Genomic DNA, 14,276 nt, shown 5'->3' with positions numbered 1-14,276 from the left:
AGCAACCCACCTGCGGAGGTGGTCCTGCTAAAAGAGGCAGAGGAGGCTCTAATCACTGGCAGCTGTTTGAAGGTCACTGTCCTGGATGTTGGCCACTACTGGTGAGAGGTCATCCACACCTCCATTCAAAGTTTCACATGATAGACTCCTAAAGATTTTTTCTTATTCCAGATTTCATGTGTGAGGGTTTTTATCAGAAGTTTTTGACATATGGAAAATAGGGCAATTGAAAGCAGTAACTTTTACTAAAAAAGGCTTGGGGTTTTTGGCTCTAAGTATAATAAGGAAATTACTTTTTTATTTTCTAAAGGAAAGAGTTTATAAAAGATCAGACCAATTGCTGGACTTTACCATCACCAGAGTTAGACAATGTAGGGGACCTTCTGACTTCATACTAAAAGGCAGCATTTCCACTAGCGAAAATAGCTTTAGGGTCTACTGCCACCGAATTTTTTGACTGAGTCAAACTGAAAAGTCATACTGAATCTCAGAAGATCTGTGATGCTGTCCACCATTTTAAAAGAATGATCAAAACAGAGGCAGGAAAATAGCAGTGTACTGAGTCATGATAGCCAGGAGTCAGACTATAACTGCAAACCTCAACTTGTTTAATGAACTATCAATTTTGTTGCCTATTTCTTCAGGAACACTACACTCCAACTATTGAAAAAACAGGATGTTATTTCAAAAATCATACACTTAGCAGCATCTTTTGTCGAAACTCTGCATGTCAAACTTGACAGAGATGTGCTAAATGACTAAAATGCTACACTACACTTACCAAATTCTACATCTATGTCCATGGCTATTCCTTCACACACAAATATTTAACAGGAGACTTCAGAAAAGAGAATATAATTCCTTCAGAAGAGTGTAAGCCAGAGCAAGTGTGCTTCAAATTCAATCACAGTTTCAACACTAACTTCACTTAAGACGTACAGCAAAACACAAGGTTTTCAAACCTTAAAAGAGCGGACTACAATCTATTTTTAAGAGGGCTGAAGTTTAGGTCTTGGAAAAAAGTCAATCCTACAAGCAGTTTTTTTTAAGCAATCTGCAGAATTTCTGATTTTTACAAATATAGTTTGAATACCCAGGTTATAAGAGAAGAGATTTTCCCTCATAGACAAGTAAAAAAAAAAAAAATTAGTTTAATTTTGGAATTATTATCAATTTGTCCTCTGCTCTTAAGAAAAAAAGATAATTCCAAGGCTCCAAACTACTTGCAGTGGGATAAGACATCTTCAAAATTGACTCAAGAGAAATTTAAAAGGTGACTTTATCGTGTGAGATTTCTGACAGTAAAGGGGTGTTTTAAGCTAGCAGAAAAAAGAGACATGATAATGTCCCAGACCTAATTGCCAAAACTAGGCAAATTCATAACAAAGCACAAGCAAATATTCTAAAGTGAGGGCTATTAATCACTGTACTGCTGTAATTAACACCTCAGATAAACTGCATCCTCTGATATACACCACAGCCAGAAAGCAAGTCCTTAAATAACCCCTATCTTTAATTAGCCTGGGAATAGTAAGGTAACAGAAACTACCATAGTACACGGGGATGTGGAAATTATTGAGACAAGGGGGAGAGGCCTCAGTCTTTCTCACTCCTTCAGGGTTACTTGTAGACCTCTACTTTCTGGCACAACTTCAAAATAATTGCATTTCTATTTAATATTAATAACAAATATGAGTTCTTTGTTAAAATTCAGGAATTTTACAAAACAAAACAGCAAATTTTTATTCATCTGCAAGAAGAAGCATACCATGATTAAATGACACATTTTAAACAGAAAACTGGCACTTTGCAGAGTATTTGGAACTGACATGTCAGTTCATGCCATAAATAAAAAGTCAATTTCAGTGAGTCTTCATAAAGTTTGCTTACTAAAGTAAAAAAGGAAAATTACTCTAAGTTCCAGTTCTAAGGTGTTTCTTACAGCTAGCTTAAAATTATGATAATGATAGATTATATTAATTATTTTTTTAAGATTGTGTTGGCTATCCAATTGCTTGTCCATCTTTCTTTGTGAGAATGTAGAATTACTAATAAAGTGACCTAGCAAAAAAGGTACCAGATTGATTTTTTAAAATTAAGTAATTTTAAAGTAATAAATCATACTACCTGATACACATCTACAGAACATCCTGAACCATAGAATTCAACTTGTCATTTTCATTATTTAATCTACACCATCCAAGCAAGTCTGGGTTTCCTTTCTTTTAAAGAGATTTCTTTTCTCTTTAATGACATTTTTGTCATTATTTCATAAGTTATTGTACTTGTGATATTTCATAATCTGATTGCTAGTTACTTCAAAAATTAAAAATTGTCTATTCATATCTGACTTTATGTATCTTCACCTTTCCATTACTCAGGTTAATTTTGATGAAAATATCTATGATATAAAATGATCCTAGAAAATGGATATCTTGCTCTCAAAGGTAAGAATATAGTGCTCTACTAATCTAAGAAAGACCATTGCACATTAACTATTTAATTTATATTTATCAATGATACTTTATTTTATGCAATGTCCATAATACTAAGTAATGTGATCTTGAGATTGTCAACAATGTTAATTCTAAATGATAATTCATTGTAAAGTTTACATAAAAATCAAGTTTATTGACTTGAGATTTGTTTTCCAATCATCTAAAGTCCTTACTACAAGCAGTTATTTCTTAGCACCATCTAAATAAAAACTCATTTACCCATATACTTGATTTTACACTGATATTCATTACTTCATCATTATTCAGTGAACTGTAACCTACAATGATATTGAAGGAAAAGAAAACTTGAGTGTTGTTGACCAAACTAATGAGAAACTTTGGTGACAAAATAGCAATTAGTTTTCCTTGAACAGAGGTCTCATGGGTCAACAAGATAACAGCAAGCACACCAAGACATTTTTAAAAATTAATATTTCTATTCAGCAGTATTCTTATCAATGATAACACAAATGCACATCAATCCTTCTTATGAGTCACTTATAAGGTCAGTACTAGCAGATGCTCATAGGAAAATCTATACTTTCACTATATATGAATAATTTAGGCCTCTTTGCATTCATCTGAAGTACACTTCATTTTTTCCATTGCTATCTTGAGACTAAGAACTGCTGAGTTTAGAAGTTAAACTTAATCTTGTGTTGTCTACACTCAGATTGAACACTAAGGTAAGGTTTCCAAAATCATAGACTATAATAACAAAAATTACTAAATCTTCCTCCCTCTCCTAAAAAGGATTACCTACACTTGTGTATGTTCTTAAATCTTACTGAAGAAAGCAAAAACATGGTAACATGATAAATTGCTGTCTGTGCTTGATCTACAGAAAAATAAACTATATGAGCAAGCAATAACACTTTCTGTCCCACTAAAGAATTGCAGTGAATTAATGTGATATTCTTTGTAGGAGAACTGATGATGAACTTATTGGCTCTTCCATGTGCCTGCCACTGTAATTTAGTATTCATTAATAACTATTTAGATTAGAGAGCAGTTGAACACAAGTACAGTCTATACAGTTGAAAACACTTCTCAACTCTTATATCAAGCCTTATCACAGAGTTGGTCAGCTTGAATTTTAAGGGAATGGTTGCCTTCCACTCCATACAGCAGCATAGTTCTGGTTGCCTGCTGTGACAGTATCTAACACACAAGAATATGTTTCCTCTCTTCTTTCCAGTCCTCTAAAATAGTTTGCATTCATTAACAGTAACATTGATTATATACAAAGACACACTTTGTGTAATATGGAATAATAGACCAAAAAAATCCTCTTACCTTTATACTTAATCCAAATCCTCCTACAGTCTGTCTTCTAATTGTTACAGTTCTTTCCTGGAAAAAAAAAAAAAATCAAGTTTTGCTAGATTTAATGTCTTCTGCCGGAAAACTGTATTCGTACTTCAATAAGTTTTTTCTGTGTTTCCATCCTACATTGATTTTTGTTGCTTTAATGAAGTTCTGAGTTCCTGAACTGAAAATCCCATGAAACCTACACTGCAGAGGAAAAAGACAAAATCTGGAAGAAGAGATCCTGTCTCAAAAAAACCCCAAAAAATAATTTGTTTAATTCACACCATCCTAGCCAGTACTGTAATGAGCTAAGAACAGAACTGTAGGGTTGGACAATTATGGCACAGCACACACATTTCAGAGGTTAAGGCCTTGACTAGTCCTAAATTGGTCCCACATGCAGGTTGATCACTACATGCTGAAGTACATACACTGCACTCCTGTAGTGCATTTTCCAATTTAGTGTCATCTGAAAGGAAAACAACTTGTGCATGCCAAGACCACTCACTGATGTGAACCAAAGCATAACAAGTGCACACATCGCATAAATCCATTTCAAAGAATACTAATGATCCAAATTAGGAAAACAAAAACAGAAACAAAACCCACCAAAAGCTAAATACAAAAACAGCCACTGTTGATCTCAAAGCTGTGGTTTAAAAACTGCAACCCATAGCCTATAATTATTAAAAGCAGGCCATCTTTTTCCTTTTATTGCTTGTCCTAAAATTTGTGCTATAAAAACTGTAGGCTACTATCTGTCTCAAATAAAAAAATTTACAAAAAATACTATTTTTTTCTTTGTCTGTCTGTTGACTTTACACCCAAAGATCATTTAGAATTAGTACATTTAGGTAGTGGCAAAATAAATTATTAGCAGATATACCATATATCCAGATTCAAATATATCAATTTTATGGATTTCTGAATGTCCTCTACATGTGGTCTAGATTTTATAGTCATTTAATTACATATATATCTATTTCATGGCATAAGTCTGCATGTATGTTTTAACTACATATGTAACATTTAACTGTATTTATTTCAGCACAATCAGCATAGATTGCCAGTGTCAGTCCAATTTCAATAGATCATCAGGAATGTAGCAGTGACAGAGAAGACAGAATATATACAGATGTATTTTTTACTTCCTTACTTCCTTTACATAAAGGAAAATAAAGGAACTACCACATAAAAGTTTTGGAAAAATGTTATTGCTGAATTTTGGTGGAAATCAAGTCACCTTGTTTCCTTTTTTGTGTTTGTGACAAATATGAACTGTGTAACTGTGGAAAGAGTGAACATGAACTCATCCAATGTTTTGGACTGAAAGACAAAATGGATTGCCTAAAATGAGACTTACCATTTATTCATTTAGGCTTGCAAAATGTAAAATGCTTGCAAAATGTAAAATGTTTGCATATATTTATTCTAAGAAAAAGGTATATATTTTGCTGTTAAATAGCCAAATGTTTCAATTTTTATTTCTAACATAAACCTCTAAAAAGGAACTTTCAAAATGCAGTTTCCACAGACTGGGTTGAGGCCACAAACTGCACTTAGAAAACCTTTTGTCTGCCACAGTTTCAGATGCAGGTAGTACTGCTGACAATATATTCAGGATAAACCAATATAGGCCACCTTCTGATGTGCGGTCTACGCTGAGTTTACAGAAATGAACACAAAACACTCAGCTGTGGCTCCACTGGGAGCTGTATTTTTCCTGTTAACTTCATCTCATTTCCACCTCCAGCTTGTGTTGAACATGGAGTTAAAAGCAGAAACTTGACTTGTACACTCCAGCCAATATATTCTGGTATTTTTTGTTATACATGCCAAAATCTAATAGAACACAACACTTGTGCTAAGATGACATTGAAAAATAGCAACCTTTCACTAAACTGACTTAACTGGCTAGCGTTACATCAACAATGAATGGAATAGAGAACAACACACTTAAGGATTAAATCTCAAAGTAATATTCTCAGTGAAAAACATGTAACTTCATTAAAATTTGTTGTTCATGATATGTTAGTAGTCACTGTAAATACTGGCATCTGAATATATTCTAATCTGAAGCTATGTTTTTAAAAAAACTAATAGAAAAATGATCCTGTGGAATATTTCTGTCTTTGTTGTCTTTCTTAGCCCAACACACACAAAAGTACCCATAAAAAAGAGTCAATAAAATACACTTTTTGGTTTTCACTCAAGCAAAGGCAGACTCAAGCTAGTCCTGGAAACACCTGATATAGAGGCAGGATGTCAAATTTAACTTGGGAAAGATTAATCCCTCCCTTTTGACTTTCAAAGTAACTTGAATAAGTATTTTGATGGTGGATACAAACTTTGAAATGTTTTGCCAGAAAATTCCTTTGTCCAAGTAAGTTTTATTTTGTGATTTGGACTTGGCTTATGTTATGTAACCCTCAAAAACCCCAAACCAAGCTAATTTTCAGTGCCATTTTACACCCAGGTGAACGGAATATACTTTGTCTGAAAAGCACTATATTGTAATGTAAAATATTTTTATTATAATGATTAATGCATGAAAAAAGTTTAACCAGCAAACCGAAGCAAATTATTTTGTTCTGATTTCTTTAATTAGCATTTCAAATGAACAATAACAATAATAAAATGCTTTTCTCTGGCCTAATAGCTTTAAGTTCTTAAAATGATTTCTGATTATTCATTTATAAAACACAGCAAAAGCTCTGGAAGGCAACAAATTTTGTAAGTGAGGAAGTGCTCTAAGTATCCGGATTGACTATTTGTGTTGTTCAGGTTAAAAATACTGATGTGTCATTTATTTTCTATCAATATTTTTATGCTTTCCCCTGTTTTTCCGCCACATGATATTCTGTGATTGAATTTGCAGTGGTTTTGCAAATTCCAATAGCAACTTCATCTCCAAGTTTACAAAAAAAAACTTGGTTCAGATGAAAAGATACACAGTTCACCATCAAGACTACACAAAGTGTTCTGTGAGCTTGTAATTCCATTTTCACATTTGTTATCTACATTATAGCAAACAGAGGGAAGGTTAGAGCCCCTAGAACCCTTAAAAGCAAGATTCAGAGTAGTGCTCTTGCTGTTTCCTAGAACAGGAGTAGTTATCATTTTATTGAAAAACACAAAGCTGCTGCCATGTCAGCATTTTCCATGCCTCTAACTCAGAAAATTCCTTGCCCACACATATGTTCATTGACTGGAAAGGACAGATAGGAGTTTTGCCAAAAAAAAAAAAAAAAAAAAATCTTCCTCAGAGCTATGCAGTAAAACAGAAACAATATTTTTGAGGCTTTCATTAAAGAGCTATTAAAATTTCTCCTTAAAATCCATATGATCTTCTGGGGAACACAAATGTCATCATGACTGAGATCAGAAGTGAAGAATGACCATGTGAGCACAGAGAAATAGTAAATAGTGAGGAAAGTAAAACACAGAATCCTGTGTAATCATTAACTATTTATATTTAGTCAAGAGTTAATGTTATTTTTAAGTTACACCTTGGAGCACTGTAAAAATTCAAGTATTTCTTACTAACTGTATATGATGTAAAAGGAAGTTTATAATTGCTTCACTGACTTAAAAATAATGACTAGTTAGCAATCCTTTCAAACTACTTATTCTGTATAATATAAAGCAGTCATCTAATGTGATCTAATGATCTAATAATGTGTCTCTATGAAAGAATTAAGTAAACGTTGAATGAAAGGATGAAGAAACTTCAAAAATCTTCACAAAACTCAACAGCATGTGAAACTTAAATATACCATTTCTCAGCCTTTTTCCCAATGTGTGGTTATTCATCTGGTGAGTCTGGATATTCATCTTATAAGAGTAAAGGTATGAAGAATTAGTTTGTCTAGGTACAGACAGAAAACAAGACCTCTCTTTTCAGAGGACAGAGCAGAGAACAAGGTATTATGCGTATGGAAGAACATGATAAAAAGCTGAAAGGTTTTTAGCACAAAACAGTAGGTGGGAAAAAAGGAACAGACATGGAGAAGAATCTACAACAGCATAGTGACATGGAAAAATGTAGGGGGGAATAAAGGAGGAAAATGTTAAAACATAAATTTTAAAATGTAATAGTACAAAGATAATATCAATACATTGGCAGCAATTTCATAGATCAACCTGTTAACATTTGATGCCATAATATATTCAAGGCCATACTCTCATATAGCTTATCAGCTATTAGTAATCCTACTACATTTTTAAATAAGAAAATATAATGAGAATTTTTTTTAATCTAATTTAATTATTGCATACATTTTCAAGTTTTTATATCCTCTTTTTGGTAACTCTTTGCTCTTTCTTGGTGACATTTCTTTGGATTAATTTACATGTGCAAGCTTTATACTCATTCTGAGTGTAAAGGACACAGGACACAGGTCAGTCACATTTCCAATTTGAATTAATAGTGTTAACAGGGTTTGCCAGCAGACTTGCTCATCTGCTAACAACTTCCATCATGTGGCATTTGAAGCTTGTCTCATTATTTCAATTCCTCGTGCAACTGGAGAAGGTTGGCAGTAAGGGAGGGCTGCAACATGCCTGGTCAACTGGAAATCCCCCTTCCTCTGCAGATGTGCTGAGACTGAGGATGGCAAACACAGTGCTGTCGTGTAGGCTACTAACAGTGACTGGAATAAAAAAAAGCAGTCAACCCTTCGTTCATTCTTACTTCAAAATGTTCCCAGTCCTGCAGCCTATGCTTGAAAGCTGAAACATCCACCTAAACATCTACTTATAAAATTTCTACTCATATGATTGATTCATTTCAGAAGTACTGCATTTCTTAATATAGAAATAAAAGAGAAATAAACCTACAAACCCATGGTCAGGATCTGAACTCCTACTAGGTTTCATAACATTCTCTGTAGTTTCCAGCTACTGCCTCACATCACAGACTGCCACTGATCAATATTTTGGGTTCTCTGAGTTTTTTCTAATTTGCAATATTTTTATCTTGTGGAGGAAAAGTCTTCTTCCAATGAGGAAAAGTTATTATTTTCTTTCAAATCTGGCATTATAAATGGCATTTTTAACCTCAGCTGATTGCTATGCTTTTTAATTTTAAGGAGCTGCACAAAAATAAGCTGCCTTAGGCTTTCCCTAAATAATCATATTTACATCTGTCAGATTGTCACTTTAAAGCTGTCCAGATTGGCAGGGAAAAAAAGTTACCCCCATCTGATAGATACTTGATGACTTCTGTGAAAAAATGGATTCACTCCACTGAATAGCTGACAGATCCCAACAAGATAAAAAAACCCAAAGATTCTTACTGGTAGCTTTGTGAAGGCAACAAGAATGGAAAATGCTTGAAAGGTGACCTATCTGTGCACATATTTGCAATTCTCTCCAAGACAGGAAGTTTCATTTTATAATCTGTTTATAATATTCAACCGCACATCAGAATCAATACTGTAAATAAAGACAATAGAGGAAATAAGTCAAAACTATTATTTTCTATTTTAAGCTTTTAATGTTTTTCTTCTATTTCTATTCATTAAAATTGCTAATGGTAATTGAACTTGTTTTACCAACACTAAAATATATGACAAGAAAAGAGAATGATTCAGATCATTCTGTAACAGATATAAAATTAACTCTCAGGAAGTCTCAAAAATGTAAATATTCAAGCAAGGAAAATTAATAACTTCATCTGACTTCCTAGGCATGTCATCCTTAAGTGATATTTTCTGGTTTTAAACTTATTCTTAAAAATTAATAATAACTGTATTATTGAAAAAAAAATCAAGAAGAACAGTCTATTGTATAAAGTTTCTAACTTAAAAGATTTTTTTATAAAAAACTAAAAAAACATTAGAAAATCTCTAACAGCTAATTTTTTTTGATACTTTATGGCCTTTGTATATATTTATGAATCTTTCAGCAGTTGATTTCACAATAGCATAAGGACAACTTTAAAAGTGAGCTATCACATGTTCTTATTCTTACAGAAAAATGACTCTGTGGTTAACAATATCAGAAAACAGACCTGGCTACAGTGCAACAATTTAAGACAGTGTTAGTTTCTGGCCTTGGAAAAGGTGTTTATTGATAGTTTTTTCTTTATTGAAAAGCCAATTATGATCCATAGGGTACATTTAGATACAATTGTATCAACCTCAGTTAAATACTTGGACAAATGCCATGCTAGTGCGAGAGCTGTTGCTCTATCAATTCACAAAACCATGCATTCATTTTTTAGTACTATTGAATTATGACTGATCTTCACACAAATTTCCCCCAAAGATCCTTAATTAAAAAATCAAATCACTAAAAGAAATTATTAATGTTTAATTAATTAATGCATTTACTACACAGCAGCATAGAAATAAATTGCTTGAAAGAAATGTGACTCATCTGTATGTTATCATGAGGTGAGTTAGCAGTATTTTGTAAAATCCGTGACCCTTTAAAAGAGCATTTAAGACAATGCTGTAAAAATGCAAACTATCCTGGTAGCTAACAATTTGCCAGCTGCTCGCAGCTTATTTTCATTCTTTTAGAAAAAATAGTAGCTGATTCAAATAATCCATCCTGTCAGATGGTACATTGTCATAGCCTTAATTTATGGATCTCACATGCACATAGACTCTGTGTAAAAAATTTCTGAGTACAATTAGTAAACAAAATTGATTAAAAAAAAGAAGAAAAAATCCACAGCTTCCTAGACAGATAAACTACTTATCTTTCTAAAGCACAATAATCCTTTTCCTTGAATTTCAGATGTTCATGAAAGGTGATAGAAATTGTGAGGATTAACTCTAAAATAAAAATATTGATTCTGGAATGACAAATATTAAAACCTTTCCTAGGAATAAATCTTCTTCAGATGAGGCATGCCATAAATTAGGCTGTCTCCTCTCCCATCACAATTTTTACGAAGTTCAGCATTGGGCTATCCTGGTTAGTCCAGGCTATTGACATGTATGTCTAAAAAGATTGGGAGTTGCCTCACTGCACATTGTTTTATGGAACACCATACAGCAAACTTTTGTGAGCATAATTTCAAGTAATAAAATAAATATACTTAAAAGCATATATTAAGATATTCTGTAACCCTTCCATCATTAGTGACAGGGTTCCTACATGGTTTAATTCAGCTCTTTTCATGGCATTTCCTAACTGCCCTGGGAGAAAAAGGTGTACCTGACCTTGGTCTTATCTTCCTACCCAAGCTACTCCAACTGGGGCATACACTTCCCACAAATATAAAGCCTCTCTACAGGCAAGGATATAATCTGGATTTTTATTAACAACACTGCCTTCTACACTTTGAGTTTCACAAAATGTTCTCCTCCCAGTTTTGGTCATTTTCATTGGAGCTCAAATCTGCATTGGATATCTGCTAGCAGCATAATGCTGAACCTGCTACATTTCTTCCTCTTGGAAAGCAAGTCTTTCTTATTGTACACACAATAATCTCTAATACTTATTGATGCAACTGTACTCCATGATCATTTGAATGATGGTTGATTCTGTATGGAATTGTCATAGGCACAAGTGCTGCAGGACCCTCACTAATGCTATCATTTTTTTCAGCCCACTAAAGAAACAGATGCTTCCTTTTTTAGTGTATAACACTGTTTATTTTGCTTATCATCTTTTATGCATTTTATTTTCTTACTTCAAACTGTATACAATGAAAGAAGAAACAAGGTTTCTTTGCACCTCTTTAGTTTTGGAAACTAGAACTGTTTAACACCAAAAGGAAGTGTTCTAAATTAAGAACTAGGTCCTTATCCCATACACTCACATTAAACAGCACTTCATTCCTAAGGAGCCATTGACTTTATTTAGATTATTCTGCAGGATGCAGATCTGGATGCTGCTGGAACGTTAAGTGCCTGTTTAAAGTCTGTCCTACACAGAGGAGCATGCAAATTGATTCAGACTCAACAAACAGAAGAGATACTGTTCTGAACCAGAAACACAGTAATAGCCTTTCGTTCCATACCAGTGCAGCAGTGATAAAGCAAAACCTTATAATCAAATTATTTGAAGATTATTTATTTAAACAGATTAAAAATTACTTTTACTGTTGCTACTTGTCTGTAAAAATTAATACTATTGTTCCTCAGTTAAAAATTTTATTTTTATGCTTTAAGAGTTTATTCTCTGAGGCATTCAGTGTCAGTTGCTAATGAAAACCTTGCTTTGTAGAATTCAAGTAAAAAAAAGATAAATGCAGTCAGTTATCTAGAATGACAGAAAGAACAAAACAAAATCAACCAAACAAAATATAACACTAGAAAAACAAACAAAAAAAATTAAACCTAATAAATCAGGAAAAAAAAAAGAAAAAATAGAGAAAAAAAAAAACCAGAACGAAGGCTGTTGGACTTGTTTGATTATAGGATACAATCAAAGCACATGATTTCAGATTATTCAAATTACATGTGACAAAAGGACAGCTAAATGTCTGTGAAATGCCAATCATCCTTAGTTGGAATGAACCTAGTGCTGCAAAACCTAGTCTTAATCCCAAAGGAAATCAGGGTAAAGTGCTCAAAAGTCACTAGTCTAACACTGAAACTTCCAGGAAAAAGCAACTCCGCATCAACACACTAATATCAATCAGTTAATGAGTTATGCGTTGAATATGCAAATAATATAGGGGAGTTTAACTGGGGAAGCAAAAAAGCCTTTATTTTCTATAGAGCCTTTGCAAAACTGAGGAGAGAAAAACTGTAAGACAAAGCCTTACTGTGAAAAGGGAAAAAAAAATAAATATGCATTTCATGAAGACATTTAAATAATAAGTTCAGCAGGACATTACAGATATTATAGCAGAATAATGAAAGTCACATTTCTGAGTGATAAAATCTTTTACTAAATAATGCCAGAACGGTGTTGGTGGAATAGTGGTGCCACAGTGTATGATGCTAATTGAAGAACTACAGCTTAAGCTTGAACTCATAACTTATTTCTATCCTGGCTGCTGGATGTCCTGTCTCTTGAGGAACAGGGGGGTCTGCTGGTAAAAGTAGCATCTATATTCCATATAAAGGACACAGATCCATATTAGTAAACTGCACTTGTTCAGCATGAAATAGCCAGGAGATAATGTCAGATTTGTCATTCAAATAAACCTAGACTCTGTGGAGACTGTAGGCAGTGTGTTCCTCTTGTTTCAGAGAAAAGCTCCAAAGAATTCACCTTGAGATAATCATAATCATGAGATGGATAATTTCAAACATTTTTTCATTAATCTTTCACACTTTTTTCCCTGCTAACATTGTACCAATTTATTTTTTGTTTGGTCTTTGTATCTTTTTATTGTACTTGTATTTAGAGATGCAAATATGTGGCAACAGCAGCAATTTAATATTAAAAAAGACTTAATTGCATTCACAAAACATTTGCATAAACAGATATCACACTACTATGCCTCACAAGATTTAACACAAAATTCTATGATAATTTTATTTAGCTCAAAGGAAGACCAGAGTATTTATGATAGTTACACATAAATCTTAAAAATCTCTACAAAATACAATTACAGCATCTATAAAAATGTCTATAGAAATGAATACTAAATGTTTTCTATTATTTTTGTACCTATCTGATAATATTAAATAGAAACTTTGCATTACAATAGTTCTGAACCTTAAAATATTATTCTATATAAAATTTTACAGATCTCCCAAATAATTGTAGCTTCTCAGGCAAAAATTTCAATATGATGCTTAAATAAGGAATCTGACATATCATGTAAAAACAGTAATAGATAAACCCCACTATTACACTGTTCCATCTCTGTTAAAATGATACGCTGTTAACACTAGTGACCCTCACAGCATTCCTGTAGTGCGTGCTACTGATGCCATGATAATTTTTTGCCTTTTCTTTTATATCCCTTCTACATACCTTTTATAACTTTTGTATTCTTAGTGTTTTTAGCCTACATTCTTAGACTTATTTGTCAAGCTAGGAGACTAAACATCTTAAAAGTTTCATAGTTAGGGATCAGAATGCCCCAGACACAAAGGTCCTCTCCAGAACACATTTTGTAAACTCAGATAGAACCATCCAGGGGAAGGTTCCTTGGGGAGAGGAGGCTCATTCAAGCCTCTCACTGGGGAATCTTTGATAGATATGCTAATTAGCAAGACCTGTAATGTTATACCCAATCTATCGTGGGTGTGCATTGTGGTGTGCATTTTGACACATTCCACCTGGACGTGGTGCACCTAAGGATCCTTAAAATAAACACCAAGGTAAAACCCCTTTTTCCCTTCTAACCATGTTTGATTTTCAAGACCAGGAAAAGGCATCCCTACCATAGGAAGGAAGCCAAGCAACAGAGGATAAAAGATAACTCCTCTACCAACAAAGCCCTGCCATAAGTATCTTATCAACTCCACAGACAATACTCAGATACACAAGTACATTGAGGTATCTGTACTCCCTGCAAAAACCACTGCTTGTGTCATTCTTCAATGG

The 14,276-nt window shown here is 33.4% G+C and overlaps 1 protein-coding gene across 4 annotated transcripts in view; it reads right to left on the bottom strand.

The window, feature by feature from the left end:
- SNTG1 (syntrophin gamma 1) overlaps positions 1 to 14,276 on the bottom strand; it is a 325,066-nt gene that overhangs the window by 129,756 nt on the left and 181,034 nt on the right. For all 4 annotated transcript variants that reach the window (XM_069005956.1, XM_069005958.1, XM_069005959.1 and 1 more), the window contains one exon: positions 3,795 to 3,851. In XM_069005956.1, the coding sequence (XP_068862057.1) occupies positions 3,795 to 3,851 (57 nt within the window). The remainder of the gene's footprint in view (positions 1 to 3,794; positions 3,852 to 14,276) is intronic.

This window comes from Aphelocoma coerulescens, chromosome 2 (assembly GCF_041296385.1).
Source record: "Aphelocoma coerulescens isolate FSJ_1873_10779 chromosome 2, UR_Acoe_1.0, whole genome shotgun sequence".
Classification (NCBI taxonomy): Eukaryota; Metazoa; Chordata; class Aves; order Passeriformes; family Corvidae; genus Aphelocoma; species Aphelocoma coerulescens.
This window is presented reverse-complemented; position numbering and strand designations above follow the sequence as displayed.